Genomic DNA, 20,518 nt, shown 5'->3' with positions numbered 1-20,518 from the left:
TCTGGCTGTATTCTGGAGCGTTTTCTCATGGGCGTCGCAATTCACACACGTCACAGATTCCGCCGAAGGAGTCGATAATTAAAGTAAGTTTGTTTTTATATTCTTTTGGGGCTTAAATTTACTTTTAAGACTTAAAACAAATATTTAATGTCACGAAAAATGTGCTATCCAAGTGTTGTAGGCGCATATTTTATTTCCGGACTAGAAATGTATAAAATACGCGAGATATAAACGTCGTCGTCGTTTTTCCAGTCCCTGTTCGTAGAATAATTATAATTAATAGGTGCATACCTTTATAGGGTACTCAATATATATATGTTTTGGTTTAATTTATAGAAATATATGTTATAACTTATAACTGATAATAGTCATAAGATACAATTTTAATTAATAACTGGTATTTTTTTTTTCAAATACAACGTTATAAGTTATAGGTTATAAGCTATTAATTTAGTGTCACATACTTATCTTCTATTGTTCACCTAATATCTATATTCTATATCATAGGGATTAGGGCCGTATAACCATGCACACATAAAAGTAATATTCACGGAATAGTCAACTGCTTAACCTGACGTGTGCGCACTTATGAATAACATACCTACTCATATACTCGTATAGGTATATAAATATACCTATATAAATAGTGTAATACTACATACACGAATGTGTTACCTATTATGTCCCTAAAAGTTCAATAGTTATTATTATATTTATTTATTTTTTACATATAGGTAGGTACATTACAAGACTAATTAAAATCACATTAATTATTTTTATTTTTTCGAACACAATGTTTCAAAAATTATTAATTAATATATAATTTATTGGTATAGTATTAAATTAATTAATGAAATAAAACAAACACACCTACTATAATTATTAGTAATAATAATATATCTATGTATAAATTATTAAAATACAAAACGAACAAACGAAAAACGATTCTGAGCAAAGACATCGTTAACTAATAAATAATATTGAGATTAAAGTAATTTATTTTACTATTAGACATTAGCGCCTACAATAGTAGGTTAAAGTCATTTTTGACCAAATAATAACATTTGAAAGTATCATCGTGTCTATAAATTATAATAATATTAAATATTCTCTAAAAGTTTCATAAATTCGCGAATACTTACTATTTTTAAATTACAACAAAATAACTAAAATCGTTATTTTTGGTTTTAATATGTAATTTCGTCCAAATTTTAACTTATAATATCTGTTAAAAGTAACTGTGTATATAATAGATTATTTAGATTTTTCGGTTACAATATGAACCAGGAGCTGACAGGGCCGGCGGGATACTGGGAACTTACCCGGTTGGCCGCTACTCAAAAATGATTTGTTATTGCTATATATTTATAATTATTATTAATATAGAAGATCGGTATAAATCGGTAGAAAATCGGTATAAATATTAATTATAAATATTTTTTATTTTCATACCATGACGCGTGTGTGAAAAATTGTTTATATTAAGTGTTTAAGATGTTAGATTTCGGTTCGGAAGATTGTGCACCTCTCTCACTCTTCAGCATCAATGCATCAGAAATTATTATTTATAATTAGGCCACGGATTTAAATATAAACTGCATTTTCTGAATTTTCTAAACATTGCTTTCCAAGCAAAGAATTCGTTTCATATATTATCAACGAATTGAAAAAATGAAATAAGAACATTTATATGGGTTGAAGTCAATATTATAAAAACTTATTAAAAAAAAATTAAATACAATTAAATAAAGGTAATTTTTTAAATTATATTTCTATTTTTTTACGTACCCATTATGCTCGATACTATAACTTCGGTCTTCAGTTATAGAAAACAACACTTGCCAATATGGAATTACTGTCGAAGTTTTTTATTTTAAAATATTAAATAGCATCTGATTGACTGATGTCCTATAATGAAACTCAAAATATAACGAATACACTACCTATACACCTATCTAAATTATATTTTATATTCGTTTAAATTGGACTTATAATTTTTCTGGACATTTTATTAAGTTACGAATTTATTTAGTTATTTTGTTATTTAGGTAATACATATTAATTAATAGGTATTTCTTAAATTTTTTTTATTATTTTATTTGAAACATTATTTTTAAATATTGGGATCAATAAAACTATTTTTATTCAATTACTATTTTATATCAATTAGAATTTGTTAATAAACCAAGTAATAAATGAATGGTTACCAAGTAAAAAAAAACCGTTATCTATATTATAAATTTGAATTCAATTTACCGCATTTGCGTCTAGTAGAAACAAATAAATGTTTATTTGAATATAATGTAAAAATATCCATCATCCATCGGTTAGGACCATATATATATTTTCTATGATTAGGACGGTGAGGTTATAATTATAAATAATCTATGGCAAATGACAATCGTCTGAGACGAACAGCGATTCCAATACGTACTCACACATTTCGTTCCATTCTGGTTATTAAACTAGGTGCCTATTTTTATAAATGTCATTAATCTCAATACTTCCAGACTGAACTTTTGGATCGGAGATATGAAGACGCGCGCTGCATTTTCCTTGGCGGAGATGCACAGCTCTGACACTAGACAATATTATATACACTCGAAGGGAACGCGTTTCGCCGGAAGAATAAATAATTACGTAAGTCTTGTCCTTCTATTCTGTTGAGGCGGTAGACCTAATGTAAATATTTATTGTCAGACAAACTTATATACCCGCTAGACGTAGTGTAGTTTTTAAAATCCAGTTGTTATAAGTGTACAAAAATTAGGATATTATGAAAAATACCTTAAATTATAATACTTTGCCTACAACTGTTAATTTATTGTTATAGTAAAATAATTTTTAAAATTTTAAATCAATGATTAGGTAATGCTTTTATAAGTAGGAAGGTAGGTTTTTATACCTACCTAACAAAATAAGAAAATAAATAATGATTAATGTCATTTAATATGATTTGTAAGTACATAGCAGATCATACCTAGAGAACACCTCAAACGTACGTTTTTTTGGGGGGGTTTTACGGGATATACCTAAGGGAAATTTTCTTCAAATTTTCACATTTCACTATTTGATATTGTGATATTATTTGTGCCTAGGTTAAGTTTCTGTTTTAGAATCGATCAATAGGTTACCTAGGTATATCACATTCTTTAATTTTAATTCTGGTAGTCGAGTATTGGACAAGTACCTACGTAATTTATAATTCGTATCGTAATTTAATTACTAAAAAAATATATTTTCCCCAACAGTGTCACCGGCAGGAGAATACATTATAGAATGACTATAAACTTGTGGTCTAGTATATGGTTAAAATTGGCATGCGACCAACAACTGGGGGCTTGTTCTGGACAATTTAAATGATCTAATAAGGTTTATCTCATTATTTGAATTAAATTAATTTTTAACCGATTGTTGTGTTAATCAATTTTTTAATTTATTTCATTCAACACACTCGTCTCAGTTTTCTAGTACCTCTAGATTTCTAACAAAATTCATATCGATCATCTCACAGCTTTCATATTCAAAACCAAAAAAATATGTATTTTTATCTTATTTCAATCTTTTTCATCGAACACCAGAATATATTACAGATCATAAAGGTACTAGTATTGTATACTAGATAAGTTTCAATTACCGAGATGTAGACGGATGAAGATAGCTGTTTCTTCGACGACAGCGTGTGCTGCAGTACAGCTAGGTTTCACTGGAAGAGTCGATGTTTATGCATATTAAGTTTGTTTTTATATTATTTTGGTCTTACATTTACTTTTTAGACTTGAATTAAATATTTATTGTCGCGGAAAATCTGTTAACTAAGTAACGTAGAAGCATATACGTTTACTACCGCCTACCAAAGGCGCAATGTATAATAATAATAAATTATACGCCAGTCCGAACAATCCAAACGCTGTCTTACTCGTAGTCGAGTTCTAGTTGATAACTGACTTGTGAATAAATGTAATTTTTGTTAGGTATAAAAATAAAACTAATAAATCCTTAAATACAACATTTAAAAAGGTGGATAAGTGGATGTCGCTCTGCTGTACGGTAGGTTACAAGTGGGTCACTGTAATGGATGGTGTTAAATTTGAATTCAATGATATAATATCATTGTATAAGAAAAACGATTCTGAGCGAAAACGGTCAGTCAATCTATGATATTACCAAGTATATTTGATGATATTATTGTGAATAAAGTAATTTATATAATATAACCTATTTACGTGGAGCCTTGTTTTAAATTTTCAATCCTTAGCCATAAAAGTTAAAAATTTATAAATTTTTAACTACAAAATAATTAATAAATTATAAATTTGATAAATGTTGTCAAAATTTGAACTTTAAATGCTTATAAAAAAAAATTGTGCCTATGTATTTTTAATATTTTTCAACTGCTATTAGAACGATATATCAGGAGCCTTATATTAAATTTTCACGCTTTTTTACCTAACAAATAAAAATTTATTGATATTTATAGAAAAAAAAACTAAAAAAATTAAAAATTATCAATGTCCGTAAACAGCTCAAAAAGAGTCAAAATATTTTCAACATTTTATGGTGTATAGAAAATGCTAATATAAACATTCAGTGAAATTTTCAAGTATCTACAGTCATTTGTTTTTTAATTACAGTAAAATAAGAAAATTGTTACATGAGAAATCGAGTAAATATCAAATGTTGTAAAAATATAAATTTCAGACGCTCATAAAAATTTAATTTAAGTTTCTTCTAGACATTTTTTTTTTGATAAAGGTAGACAAACTTATGAGTAATCTTATATTACATTTTCAAATCTTAGATTTAAAGAGAAAAATTTTTATGAATTCTCATCAAAATAATTTGCTATTTTTCGTGATTTTTCCGTATTTTGTCAAAATTTGAACTTTAAATGCTTATAATTAAAAACTGTGACTAAGGATTTTTAATTTTTTTCATCTGCCATTGAAACAATAACCTAGAAGCCTTCTATTAAATTTTCAAGCTTTTTTAACCAACAGATAAAATTTTATTGATATTTATAGAAAAAAAAACTAAAAAAATTGAAAACTGACAATGGCCGTAAACAGCTCAAAAAGAGTCAAAATATTTTGTAAATTATATGGTGTATAGAAAATGCTAATATAAACATTCAGTCAAAATTTAATGTCCCTACGGTAATTTGTTTTAGAGTTACACCAAAAACCAAAATCGATTTTCTCGAAAACAGATTTTGGTAAAAATTCCCGTTTTTCCTTAATTTTTCTTTTGTTTTTCACGTCGCTTGTGAAAACTACTGGGAAATTTTTACTTTTGACCCCCCAAAGTACCAACTAGATTCACTTTCCTATCAGGAAAGTTACTATTGAAGAAAATCCAAGCACTTTTACTGTCCTAAAAGGTGATGACAGACACAAAAATAAAAAAAAAAATAAAAAAAAATAAAAAAAAAAACACACATCATTGTAGAATCAATACATTCATCGCTTCGCTCAGAATCTAAAATACAAACTCTGTATAATAAAAATTAATATTAGGTATTTATTGGTAGATTTATATAATATCTGTAGACTGTAACGCATAGGTCATTAGAATATTGTAGAACATTTTACTGCATAAGATGCGTGTTATTTCAGAAATGGTATTCATCAGTGAACATTTTCAAACTGGGAATAATATATCATAAGCAGATTGAAATGTGTGAACGTTTCAGTGTTTTGAAGACTAAGTTTCGTAGCAGATTTCGATTCCGTCACGGGGTATGTATTTTCTTATTTCTCAGTAGGTTTTTTTTTATTATAGTTAATTGATCAGGGGATGTATTGCCTGAAAATTTTCAATATTTGTATTGTAACTATACCGGTATAACACTATTCGGGCTATCAATAAAGTCGTGTTCAAAATTAGAAAATTGGTGAGGTATGATATTTTTTTAAGCAATTCTTTCGAGTAGGGAATTCGCTCAATGATATTTAAATATTTTCACCGATAATCAAGTACGATGACTTGTAGGTAACTAGAAACTGGGTGAATAGGAATTAGGTAGTGTGTAATATGGCGAAGATAAGGAAATGGGTCAACAGGATTTCAGAATGTTTGGTGTATGAAAGGGAAAGATGAAAAATAAATGTAATGTTAGGGTAGGTAAGTGGAGTGAGGGTAGCAGATATGAGAATAATAAGTAAGGTGTTAAGGTACAAAAGAGGATAGAATAAGAAATTAATTAATTAAGGGTAGTGTAGGGTAGTGTACATATTGTAGTGAAAACAAGAGAGAATAGGTTTAGGTGGTTCGGCCACTGTATGATAAGAGATAGTGAGAGTGGCTATAGAACTTAGTTAATTTAGGTGGGAAATGAGGGGCGAGAAGACTGAAGAAGAGATGGATAGACAGAATACCGATCATATGGAGGTGTGGAATGAGAGTGGCTGAACCTGTATATAGCTGTGAGAGACGGGGGAAGAAAAAGTGTAAAGGTAGAATAGTTATGTTAACAATGCCGAATACGTAGGATAAGATCTTGAATTGCAAAGGCCACTAGCTTCAACTAACCATAGGTTTACCTAACTAACCTTCTTATGACTCATTAGTACAATTTGAATAAAAAGATCCTGAGTTGCTGCAGGTTGCCGAACTTGGTTGCCGTGTTTGATTATCAAGTTGATCCTCTGATTGTTGACACCATGGATAGTCCACGCCTATGTTAAATACATTTGAGGCCGCGTTCCCGGAGGGGAAGGCAATTGAGGTTCCTTTATATTGATAGTCGATACTCGATATGAGTATACTTTATTTGGCCTCAATTGTTCCCCTTGAAGGACGAAGACCGCTGATAAGACCATTATGTCCTATCCATATCTTTATTATCTATGATGGAGCCATACCCAGCTCACTCGTGTAAGTTGGGATGTCAGCGCACTATTTGTTTTCCATCTTTGACCCACGCGTAGCATACCAAATGTACGATTAAGAAAACACTAAAATGATTGTGCGTGGGTCGGAGAGAGAAATAAATGGTGCGCTAAAAATCTGACATCCTCTTAAGTGTTAAATATTTGCCTGCATGTATGCACTAAAAACAGGCAAATATATGCACTGAAATATTCAAAAATATTAAAAATAATAAAATATTCAAAAAAATACTGAATGAAAACGTTTTTATTAAAATTTTTTTAAATTAATAAATAATAATTCAAATTGGTTTACAAAAAAAATTCTTTATTTACACACTTGGTAGGTAGGTAACGGATGAACCGAAAATATAAAAACATTTTAAGAAAATAAGCATAAATACGAAGAAATCATGAAAACATGCAATTATATTAACTAACCAGAAAAAAACGCATATTGGTAACGGTGTTGTAATAATAGGGATCTCCCCAAAAAAATACGTACTAATAGTTCAAACAAATCATAAAAGCCAACTGTAATAAATATTAATTTATAAAAAAGTATATTAAAAAGCATTATAATTATAAATGAAACAAAACTATCAACTATGGACCGTGACCGTGATTTTTAGCTCCATAATTTCTGTTAAAATATTAGGAAAATGTATTAAGTACCGTAAAAGTGCTAAATTTGAGTTATTACTTAAAATATTATATTCATAACAAACTATAATAGAAGGTTAGGTACTGCTATTCCACATACCTATATTATAGTTTAATTTAACTACAACATTCTAGTAGAGTCTGATAAAATTTGGTTCCACGACTTTGATCATACAAACTTTAAATACTAAACTATGGGTCTGAAATTTAGTTTATATAGATCTAAATAATCCAAAACATATAATATTGCTTCAAAATATAAAAATAAAGTGTCTTGTATTGTAGTAGGTAGGAAACTATCAAAAAAAAAACTAAAAAAAATCATACTTGAAATCTATGTATAATATACATATATTGTAATAAACGTTCAAATGTTTACTTAGTACATTATAAAAAATTAACTTAAGTTCATTATAATACATTATAACAGGTGTTCAAATAAACATTTCATACCACAAATTTTGTTAATTCACACAGTCTCTCTTAAATTTTAAATTTTTCTTCAAATTATCTACAAAACATAAATATTTAAAATTATCATTTATCTAAAAGAGATGTGCCGGGTCGCCACATTACTATATCGAGGGGCCATGGTGCAAGTGTCGTCCATAAATATCATAACATATATTATATTAGTTACAAACTCTTGAATTAAGAGTTATGTTTGAGAATTTAATTAATTTCCTAAAAGGAAATGCCTCAAGGTTGCCTTAGTAGATCGAGGGACCGTTGTTAAAGTGCCGTCCACCAATAAAGTACCGGGAAAAAAACGAAGAATTCAAATATAGAAGGTACTTATATCATATACTTTTATCAAAGTATGATTGTGTTAGTCACAGTCTTGTAAATGATATTGTCTTATGTTTTCCCAATCTAATTATACAAAATACTGAAAATTAATGAAATCACAAATATTAGTACAATAGAGAGACTGTGCATTGATTTACAAATTTGTCTTAAATTTACTTTTTGCATAGAGAATATGAAGGTGGGCAGGGCTCTTAATATCAGAGTATGGGGGACAGGTCTGGGATTTCATATTATCAGACTCGTTAATCGCTTTTATGTGCTTCAAATTGTTTACACGAGTGAGCTGGGTATGGCTCCATCATAGATAATATAGATATAACATAATGGATAGGACATAATAGTCTTACCAGCGGTCTTCGAGGGGAACTAAGGTGTCAACAATCTAAGGATCAACTTGATAATCAATCACTTATAAGTTCGGCAACCTGCAACTCAGGAACTTTTTATTCAAAGTGTCCTAATGTAATTAGTCATAAGAAGCTAGTTTGGTAAACCTAAGATTAGTTGAAGGTATGGTGATGATAGACGACTAAAATCACTAGTCGAGAGCTTTGCGATGATGTTTTCCTACTAACTATAAAGGTATTCGATATTGTAAACATAACAATGAAAGAAAATATTTAAATATTATTAATTTGGTTATGTTAGGTTAAGTTAGGATAGGACAGTAAATTAGACGTTAACTAATTATTATAGTTTTTAACACGGTCTTAAAGACTGTCAGCTAGAGTTGTACCAGTACAGTTATTAAAAACTTAAATACAGCCAACATTAAATAATGATTTTTTTAACACAACAAATTATAAAATGTATTTTAAAATATAACAAAATATAATTTTTTTAGGATTTTATAAGGTTTTCAATACTTATGAGCTTTTGTAAATAGAAAATGTATAAAATCAATAGTTTTAATTTAATATATAGTTTTGTGTTTTATTATCCTACTGTCAAAGAATTTTCAGGGTTTTCTTTCCACATTTTTTTACATTGTACTAAATCTAATTTTTTTCCGCACATATTTACAAAGACTAAAACAGATATCTGATTATGTTTTTATTTGCATTTAGACTCTATAGTTTGTTATTTAATATTGACTGTAGACCCAGCCAAACACAATATTATTTTAAATTAAACATTATTTTGTGTCCTTCATAAATTACAATCACATAATAGAGTCCGTGCAGGACCTTTTTCGGATTTAATTTTTTTGCATCCTTTATAAATTACATTCGTTTTTATACATTTTCTAATACATATATTACGGTGATACACCTCTGATCATAATAACTGTTCGTATTATTATAATGTAAACAATACCTAGATTTGGATTGTAGTTAATATGTATTGCAGTATTTAGCTTCCAGCGTATTCTTATGTTAAGTGTTATTTCACACAGATTTCTCAAACAATTTTTTTTTCAATTCATTAAACTCTAGTAGATTTTTTTGTATAAATATTTTTCAAGATTAACCGGCTATACCTGGGAGTACGCTGAGTACCCGTGTACTCATAAAGCGTGTTCCAACAGACAAATTTTTTCCAAATTTTTTTTTTGTTTTCTAAAATCAATTTGCCTGCAGGCGCCAACACCTCCCTTCAATTTTTTTTTTAGTACTGTAACTCTAGTTGAATATTTTGTATTGACTTGAAAATCGATAACTTGGTGCCCCATGAATAATAGTTCTTTAATGAACTAAATATTTTGAATAGTTTTTTCTAATTTTCTTTCCAAATTTAATTTTGTTTTCTAAAATCGATTTGCCTGCGGGCGCCAACCCCTCCCTTCAATTTTTTTTTTTATGATTTTAACTCTAGCCAAATTTTTTAAACATTGAAAATCTGGTACCCTTTGAGTAATTCTATAATGAACTAAATATTTTGAATAGTTTTTTCTGTTTAAGATTCTGGGACTTTTAGTTTGTACTTTATAATGAGTATTCATACAGTAAAATCTATTTGCCTGCGGGCGCCAACCCCTCCCTTCAATTTTTTTTTTTTTAGTACTGTAACTCTAGTTGAATATTTTGTAATGATTTGAAAATTGATAACTTGGTGCCCCATGAATAATCATTCTTTAATGAACTAAATATTTTGAATAGTTTTTTCTGTTTAAGATTTGGTTAGGATATTTTAGTTTGAACTTCGTAATGTGTGTTTCTAATGTACATTTTTTTCCAAATTTTTTTTTGGTTTTCTAAAATCGATTTGCCTGCGGGCGCCAACACCTCCCTTCAATTTTTTTTTTATGATTTTAACTCTTGCCAAATTTTTTAAACATTGAATATCTGGTACCTTTTGAGTAATTCTTTAATGAACTAAATATTTTGAATAGTTTTTTCTGTTTAAGATTCTGGGACTTTTAGTTTGTACTTTATAATGAGTATTCATACAGTAAAATCTATTTGCCTGCGGGCGCCAACCCCTCCCTTCAATTTTTTTTTTTTTAGTACTGTAACTCTAGTTGAATATTTTGTAATGATTTGAAAATTGATAACTTGGTGCCCCATGAATAATCATTCTTTAATGAACTAAATATTTTGAATAGTTTTTTCTGTTTAAGATTTGGTTAGGATATTTTAGTTTGAACTTCGTAATGTGTGTTTCTAATGTACATTTTTTTCCAAATTTTTTTTTTGTTTTCTAAAATCGATTTGCCTGCGGGCGCCAACACCTCCCTTCAATTTTTTTTTTATGATTTTAACTCTAGCCAAATTTTTTAAACATTGAAAATCTGGTACCCTTTGAGGAATTCTTTAATGAACTAAATATTTTGAATAGTTTTTTCTGTTTAAGATTTGGTCAGGACATTTTAGTTTGAACTTCGTAATGTGTGTTTCTAATGTACATTTTTTTCCAAATTTTTTTTTTGGTTTTCTAAAATCGATTTGCCTGCGGGCGCCAACACCTCCCTTCAATTTTTTTTTTATGATTTTAACTCTTGCCAAATTTTTTAAACATTGAATATCTGGTACCTTTTGAGTAATTCTTTAATGAACTAAATATTTTGAATAGTTTTTTCTGTTTAAGATTTGGTCAGGACATTTTAGTTTGAACTTCGTAATGTGTGTTTCTAATGTACATTTTTTTCCAAATTTTTTTTTTGTTTTCTAAAATCGATTTACCTGCGGGCGCCAACACCTCCCTTCAATTTTTTTTTTATGATTTTAACTCTTGCCAAATTTTTTAAACATTGAATATCTGGTACCTTTTGAGTAATTCTTTAATGAACTAAATATTTTGAATAGTTTTTTCTAAATTTTTTTCCAAATTTTTTTTTTGTTTTCTAAAATCGATTTGCCTGCGGGCGCCAACCCCTCCCTTCAATTTTTTTTTTTTTTAGTACTGTAACTCTAGTTAAATATTTTATATTGATTTGAAAATTGATAACTTGGTGCCCCATGAATAATCATTCTTTAATGAACTAAATATTTTGAATAGTTTTTTCTAAATTTTTTTCCATATTTTTTTTTTGTTTTCTAAAATCGATTTGCCTGCGGGCGCCAACACCTCCCTTCAATTTTTTTTTTATGATTTTAACTCTAGCCAAATTTTTTAAACATTGAAAATCTGGTACCCTTTGAGGAATTCTTTAATGAACTAAATATTTTGAATAGTTTTTTCTGTTTAAGATTTGGTCAGGACATTTTAGTTTGAACTTCGTAATGTGTGTTTCTAATGTACATTTTTTTCCAAATTTTTTTTTTGTTTTCTAAAATCGATTTGCCTGCGGGCGCCAACCCCTCTCTTCAATTTTTTTTTTGTTATGTGACTAGTTGAATTTTTTGTATATACTTTTTGAACATTGATAACCTGGTGCACTTTGAATAATCCATCATTAATGAACTAAATATTTTGAATAGTTTTTTTCTGTTTAAGATTCTGGACATTTTAGTTTGAAGTTTTTAATTTCAATTTTTTTTTGTTTTCTAAAATGTATTTGCCTGCGGGCTCCAACCCCTCCCTTCAATTTTTTTTTTTAGTACTGTAACTCTAGTTGAATATTTTGTAGTGACTTGAAAATTGATAACTTAGTGCCCCATGAATAATCATTCTTTAATGAACTAAATATTTTGAATAGTTTTTTCTAAATTTTTTTCCAAATTTTTTATTTGTTTTCTAAAATCGATTTGCCTGCGGGCGCCAACCCCTCCCTTCAATTTTTTTTTTTTTAGTACTGTAACTCTAGTTGAATATTTTATATTGATTTGAAAATTGATAACTTGGTGCCCCATGAATAATCATTCTTTAATGAACTAAATATTTTGAATAGTTTTTTCTAAATTTTTTTCCATATTTTTTTTTTGTTTTCTAAAATCGATTTGCCTGCGGGCGCCAACACCTCCCTTCAATTTTTTTTTTTATGATTTTAACTCTAGCCAAATTTTTTAAACATTGAAAATCTGGTACCCTTTGAGTAATTCTATAATGAACTAAATATTTTGAATAGTTTTTTCTGTTTAAGATTCTGGGACTTTTAGTTTGTACTTTATAATGAGTATTCATACAGTAAAATCTATTTGCCTGCGGGCGCCAACCCCTCCCTTCAATTTTTTTTTTTTTAGTACTGTAACTCTAGTTGAATATTTTGTAATGACTTGAAAATTGATAACTTGGTGCCCCATGAATAATCATTCTTTAATGAACTTAATATTTTGAATAGTTTTTTCTAAATTTTTTTCCAATTTTTTTTTTTGTTTTCTAAAATCTATTTGCCTGCGGGCGCCAACCCCCACCTTCAATTTTTTTTTTGTTATGTGACTAGTTGAATTTTTTGTATATACTTTTTGAACATTGATAACCTGGTGCACTTTGAATAATCCATCATTAATGAACTAAATATTTTGAATAGTTTTTTTCTGTTTAAGATTCTGGACATTTTAGTTTGAAGTTTTTAATTTCAATTTTTTTTTGTTTTCTAAAATGTATTTGCCTGCGGGCTCCAACCCCTCCCTTCAATTTTTTTTTTTTAGTACTGTAACTCTAGTTGAATATTTTGTAGTGACTTGAAAATTGATAACTTAGTGCCCCATGAATAATCATTCTTTAATAAACTTAATATTTTGAATAGTTTTTTCTAAATTTTTTTCCAATTTTTTTTTTTGTTTTCTAAAATCTATTTGCCTGCGGGCGCCAACCCCCACCTTCAATTTTTTTTTTGTTATGTGACAAGTTGAATTTTTTGTATAGACTTTGTAATGTGTATTCCTACAATAATATTTTTTTTTAAATTTTTTTTTGTTTTCTAAAATGCTTTTGCCTGCGGGCGCCAACGCCCTCCTTCAATTTTTTTTTGTTATGTGACTAGTTGAATTTTTTGTATATACTTTTTGAACATTGATAACCCGGTGCACTTTGAATAATCCATCATTAATGAACTAAATATTTTGAATAGTTTTTTTCTGTTTAAGATTCTGGACATTTTAGTTTGAAGTTTTTAATTTCAATTTTTTTTTGTTTTCTAAAATCGATTTGCCTGCGGGCGCCAACCCCTCCCTTCAATTTTTTTTTTTTTAGTACTGTAACTCTAGTTGAATATTTTGTATTGACTTGAAAATTGATAACTTGGTGCCCCATGAATAATCATTCTTTAATGAACTAAATATTTTGAATAGTTTTTTCAAAATTTTTTTCCATATTTTTTTTTTGTTTTCTAAAATCTATTTGCCTGTGGGCGCCAACCCCCACCTTCAATTTTTTTTTTGTTATGTGACTAGTTGAATTTTTTGTATAGACTTTGTAATGTGTATTCCTACAATAATATTTTTTTTTTAATTTTTTTTTGTTTTCTAAAATGCTTTTGCCCGCGGGCGCCAACGCCGTCCTTCAATTTTTTTTTAGTTATGTGACTAGTAGAATTTTAGATTCTGAGCGAAGCGATGAATGTATTGATTCTACAATGATGTGTGTTTTTTTTTTATTTTTTTTTTTTATTTTTAATTTTTAATTTTTAATTTTTAATTTTTTTTTTTATTTTTGTGTCTGTCATCACCTTTTAGGACAGTAAAAGTGCTTGGATTTTCTTCAATAGTAACTTTTCTGATAGGAAAGTGAATCTAGTTGGTACTTTGGGGGGTCAAAAGTAAAAATTTAGTAGATATTGTCAGTTTTCAATTTTTTTAGTTTTATTTTCTATAAATATCAATAAATTTTTATTTGTTGGGTAAAAAAGCGTGAAAATTTAATATAAGGCTCCTGATATATCGTTCTAATAGCAGTTGAAAATTATTAAAAACACATATGCACAATTTTTTTTTATAAGCATTTAAAGTTCAAATTTTGACAACATTTATCAAATTTATAATTTATTAATTATTTTGTAGTTAAAAATTTATAAATTTTTAACTTTTATGGCTAAGGATTGAAAATTTAAAACAAGGCTCCACATAAAAAGGTTATATATAAATTACTTTATTCATAATAATATCATCAAATATACTTGGTAAAATCATAGGCTGACTGACCGTTTTCGCTCAGAATCGTTTTTCTTATACAATGATATTATATCATTGAATTCAAATTTAACACCATCCATTACAGTGACCCACTTGTAACCTACCGTACAGCAGAGCGACATCCACTTATCAACCTTTTTTTGTATAGACTTTGTAATGTGTATTCCTACAATAATATTTTTTTTTAAATTTTTTTTTGTTTTCTAAAATGCTTTTGCCTGCGGGCGCCAACACCCTCTTTCAATTTTTTTTTGTTATGTGACTAGTTGAATTTTTTGTATATACTTTTTGAACATTGATATCCTGGTGCACTTTGAATAATCCATCATTAATGAACTAAATATTTTGAATAGTTTTTTTCTGTTTAAGATTCTGGACATTTTAGTTTGAAGTTTTTAATTTCAATTTTTTTTTATTTTCTAAAATTCTTTTGCCTTTGGACGCTAACACCCTCCTTCAATTTTTTTTTTTGTTATGTGACTAGTTGAATTTTTTGTATAGACTTTGAAATGTGCATTCCTACAATAATATTTTTTTTTTAATTTTTTTTTGTTTTCTAAACTGCATTTGCCTGCGGGCGCCAACACCATCCTTCAATTTTTTTTTTAGTTATGTGATTTTTTTTAGTACAGTATGTCTGATCCTAGTTCGAATTTTGTGATTTTATTTATATTATGTAACTTTAAGGATTTTTTTTTATCTTAAAATTAACTATGCATAGATATTTTTTTTTATAGAAACACAATTTTGTGTGTTAATTTATAATATGAAGTCGAATATGAAGTATTAGTTGGTGTTTTGGTAATTTGGCTGAAGCCAATAGTGTCAATTAATTTTTTATGTTCTCATATACTTTTGTAGTTTTGTACATTAATCCTCAATATATTTATTCTATACTTTTATAAATCTTTATTAAATCTAATAGACAAACGTATAAATGTATAATATATACTTAAACATTTTACACTTAGTATCTAACCAAATAAAATATTATTATTTTTCCAAATATGTTGTGTTTATGAATGTTTCCAATACTATTATTATGTATTATGCATACAGCAGTATTTTATTATTATTATGAACCTTTTACATAAAAACATAAATAATACACAAATACTGCCAAATATGTTTAGGTAGTTATTTATTATTTTGTAAGATATCATTAAGATTAAAGATCATTTAGATAATCTTTACATTTGTAATGAGTAATTACCGAATAAACCTTGAACAAATTACCTAACAAAAAAAATTATTTATACATGCATTTTTTTTTGTCATTCACTACAACATTAAATTATTAATAATAAAAAAGGTGGGCTAGTGGATGTCGCTCTGCTGTACAGTAGGTTACAAGTGGATCACTGTATAATGGATGGGATTAAATTTGAATTCAATGATATAATATCATTGTGTAAGAAAAACGATTCTGAGCGGAGACGGTATGTCAGTCTAGGTTTAAGACATTATATAGGTACTTATCTATAGTATTAAAAAAATAATTGACCTATAATAAATTCCAAATTAATCATATCACAATATCCATTAGGTACTTATAACGCGTTATACATCAACAAAAAACCGTGATACTATCATAGATATAATATATTAGTATACTTTAGAAGTTTCAAGTACCCACGAATAATATTATAGAATCTCAACAAAATAACCGAAAAAATATTCTAAGTTTTTTCTTAACTCAAAATAATTTGCTAATTTTCGTGATTTTTGTCAATTTTTGAACTTTAAATGCTTAACCACCAACAATATTCACTTTCTAATCGAACAAGATACTGAAGTTGAAAATCGAAGCATTATTTTGAATACTTATTGTGTACATAGACAAAAAAAAATTTTAAAAAAACACATCATTTTAAAATCAATACATTCATCGTTCCACTCAGAATCTAAAAACTAAATTATCAGTTTGTTTTATCTTATTTTTCTATTTTACAAAAATAATAGCTTTAATAAATTCAAAACATGACATGGTGTCTGTAATAGTCAGTGTCAATGTTTGTTTTATTGTAATGACCAATTAATTAAATAATACTATTGAATATGAATTATGAACTTAATTTTAAAAAATATTAACAATAATTGTAAAAAACTTAAAACACTCACAAAAAACATACGAGGAACCCTCAACTTTTTTTTTCTTCCAGTAATAAGAACTAATGTTACACTTTGTATTAAATGTTCAATGTTTTTGACAAAGCAAAAGTTTTTTATCAACAATTATTAAAAAAACAACAAAAAAATTCGAAAATTTAAAATTTCTAAAGTTCTCAAAAAGAGTTAAAATATTTTGAAAATTATTCCATGCATAAAAATTGCTAATATAAACATATTTTGGTTAACAGTTCAACGGTTATTGGTTTTTTAATTTAAAAAAAATAAGAGAATAGATTTTGTCGAAAACTTGGTTACTTATTAATTAAAACTATTAAAACAAGTACGGAGAATATGTTACTTTTTGACACTACAAACTACCAACTAGAAAAGATATTAAAGTTGAAAATCTTGGTATTTTTACTGCTCCGAAATATGACGACAGACCCAAAAATAAAGTCCAATTAGTCTAAAATTAATTTTTATGCCTCATAAAAATTATCAGTGTTTAAACTTATTTAAATATTGGTGTTAAATTAAAATAATAATATTCAAAAGTAAGCGTTTAATTTAACTTGTGGTTAAATTATTTTTGTCTATATATTTAAAATAGATACTATTTTAGATTCTGAGCGAAGCGATGAATGTATTGATTTTACAATGAGTGTTTTTTTTTTTTAATTTTTTTAATTTTTTTTTTGTGCCTGTCATCGATTCGAGTTATCGAGATTTCACTGCATATGCAAAGAGCAAAGGCAAACGACGACTAAATTGAGTATTGACACATAAAATCGAATGGCATTTATTTTGACATACAAAACGTTTATAGCGATAACAAAAAAATAATATAATGACTTGTAAAGGTGCGTAGGTATACAATTAATAGATAATACATTAATCAATAATAACAGGCATATTATATTCTATATGATTACGTTTCAGTACAGAATAAGACAAGTAGGTATAATTAGTGAAAGTAGGTATATTAATTGGCCAGAATGCTTTGGCGAACTAAACAAAATTAAATTAAGAAAGTTATGAATTGTTAATGATTGTAAACGCGATGGACATTATTTATATTGACAAAACAAGGGTGTAGGGACTAAGGGAATTTGGAGTGAATGGGCACTCCAGTAAGTTTAAATCATTTGTATGAACTGAAATCGACAAATTTTACTTAAATTTTTTTCTTTTAATAAATAAAGAAGTAAAGTTTATTAAAAAGCAAAAAGTGCCAACGGCACGTAGTGTTCCCAAGCGGTCACCCATCCAAGTACTAACTACCCCCGACGTTGCAGTGATTGGACGAGATCTGGTGTATTCAACGTGGTATGGTCATTGGCAAATGTAAGTCGAAAAATTATAATATTTAAATAAACTATCTAACAAAATGTTATTCATGTTTTTATATTATATTACAATAATATAAGTTAATTATAAGTAAATAATGGATTATTAGGTTTAAAATATGATTCTAATATGTTCTAAAAAATCCAAAAATATTCTCTTAATAATCCTTAAACTATAGTAATATATAATATATTGCTTTACTGCTCTAGTTATATGCTTTTTTTCTTCAAATAGTATAAATATATATTATAATATCAATAACTGAATTACCAGTTATAACAGTGCCGCAACAACCGCAGGGGCAGCCGGGTCAATGCCCCTGTAGAGGGCTGCTAATCGTTGGCTCAAGGGGCCCCGACGGCGCACAGCATCTACTTTAAATTTTTAAATAATTGCATTGTAATCTAATGTTTAAATCAGATAAAATATATTAAATAAAAATATCTATTTTTATAATTTATCATGTTATCTAATTTGTTGTCGAAGAACAAGGGGCCCCTATTTATCCATAATAATACCTATATTTATCTTTAAAATTATATTTTTATAGTGTTTTATTGTTTTATTGTTATTGAGTTACTTTTATGTGTGGAAAGCTTTAATTAATATTTATAATAAAAAAAAGAACACTAAAAGTGTAGTTATATTTTAATAACAATACACTGGTCAGCGGGCCTTCACATAAAATTTTTTAGATTTTTAAAAAAAAAATCACCATCATTATTTATTTTTGTATAGGTAACCTATAAATAAATATTGTATACATATACCTCAGTCCAATACATTGACTTTGTCCGGGACCCCAAGAATCCTAATTGTTTTACTGGCCGTAGACAGGGCCGTATATACTTAACCAATACTCGTTTGTCAGAATTTAAATAAGAAGGGAGGTCAATTAAAAAAAAATAAAATTTGGAAGTGACTCTGCTGAACAGTAGGGTACAAGTGGGTGACTGTTATGGATAGTGTTACATTTGAATTCAATGATATAATATCATTGTATACGAAAAACGATTCCAAGTGGAGACGATTTGACTGCAGCCTAGGATATTGTATACTATACTTATATTGATATTATTAAATATTATTAATACCGTAGCCGGTTAAGTTGAGTTATTATTATTTGTTTATTATCATATTTGTATATAATAATACATTTTAGACGTTTCAATTACCCACGAATAATATTTTTAAAATAGGTATATAAATAACAAGTTACAACGAATTATGAACGATATTTCAAAAATTAATTGCCGAAAATCATTAGTTTTTAACTGAAAACGACAGAGAAGTCTGAATTTGGCGGTCAGTCTTATTTTTAAGTTATATTATAGCTAATTGAACTTTTTGGTATTTTCATATAATATATCCGGTTTAGTCACTCGCACACTGCGCTTGCTCGAACAATTAAAATCAAAAACATCCCTCGACTTGTTATGTAAATCCACCATGGGTGGGTGTCAGAATTATTTTTGCATCATCAATTTTAAAACGTTGATTTACCTAGATTAAAAAAAAAAATTAATTTGTTATACTTAAGCTCGGTAAACTTTAAGCGTTGTACGGATGCGTAAAACACCGAAAATCGTGAACTTCGTAAGGCTGTACCATAAATACCAATGGCTTCCCGGTAGTAGAGTTTTGGACAAGTACCTACATAGGTAACTTATAATAATTCATATTGTAAATTAATTAGGTACCAAAAAAATATAACTTCTCAAACACTGTGTCTATTGACACTGCCGGGAGAATGTATTAGAATGTCTATAAACTTACGGACCAGTTAATCCTATATTTATATAAAATTATAGATATAATTTTGTATAGAATCTAATGAAAAGTCACTTACAACTTGTAATTATAATATATAGAGTATATTATAGACTATAAAAATAAATATTTTCTAAATCAAGTTTTTGTATAAGGTATCCTACATATATTATTATTTGAACATTAAATTAGTTGTATATTTTGTGTGTGGTCGGATTTAATTAGCTGATGAGAAATATTAATTGCAATGTCAGTGTTGGTAAAATGCACTTACCGTTCAGATCTCCGATTCCGTCACCATCGCTGTCTTTGAATGATCTCACGTATATTTGGTAAACGGTATTTGTTTGCCACCAGTTTGGTTCAAAGGAGTTACTTAAACTTCCACGAATAAATTCGGATGACACCAAACTGTTTGACACAAACAGCCACAAGACTGCAATTATTTTAAACATATTGACGACATACAAGTTGTTTTGACAAGTTTTTCAGTGT

At 27.8% G+C, this 20,518-nt stretch overlaps 1 protein-coding gene across 1 annotated transcript in view; it reads right to left on the bottom strand.

Annotated features, from left to right (window-relative positions):
- Positions 1-20,518, bottom strand: part of LOC132950992 (maltase A1-like) — a 33,909-nt gene extending 13,391 nt beyond the window's left edge. The window contains 1 exon segment of the mRNA XM_061022645.1: positions 20,298-20,518. Coding sequence (XP_060878628.1) covers positions 20,298-20,478 — 181 coding nt within the window. The 5' untranslated portion in view covers positions 20,479-20,518.

Source organism: Metopolophium dirhodum, chromosome 8, assembly GCF_019925205.1.
Source record: "Metopolophium dirhodum isolate CAU chromosome 8, ASM1992520v1, whole genome shotgun sequence".
NCBI classification, from domain to species: Eukaryota; Metazoa; Arthropoda; class Insecta; order Hemiptera; family Aphididae; genus Metopolophium; species Metopolophium dirhodum.
The sequence above is the reverse complement of the archived record's forward strand: the minus strand, read 5'-3'. Positions and strand labels throughout refer to the sequence as shown.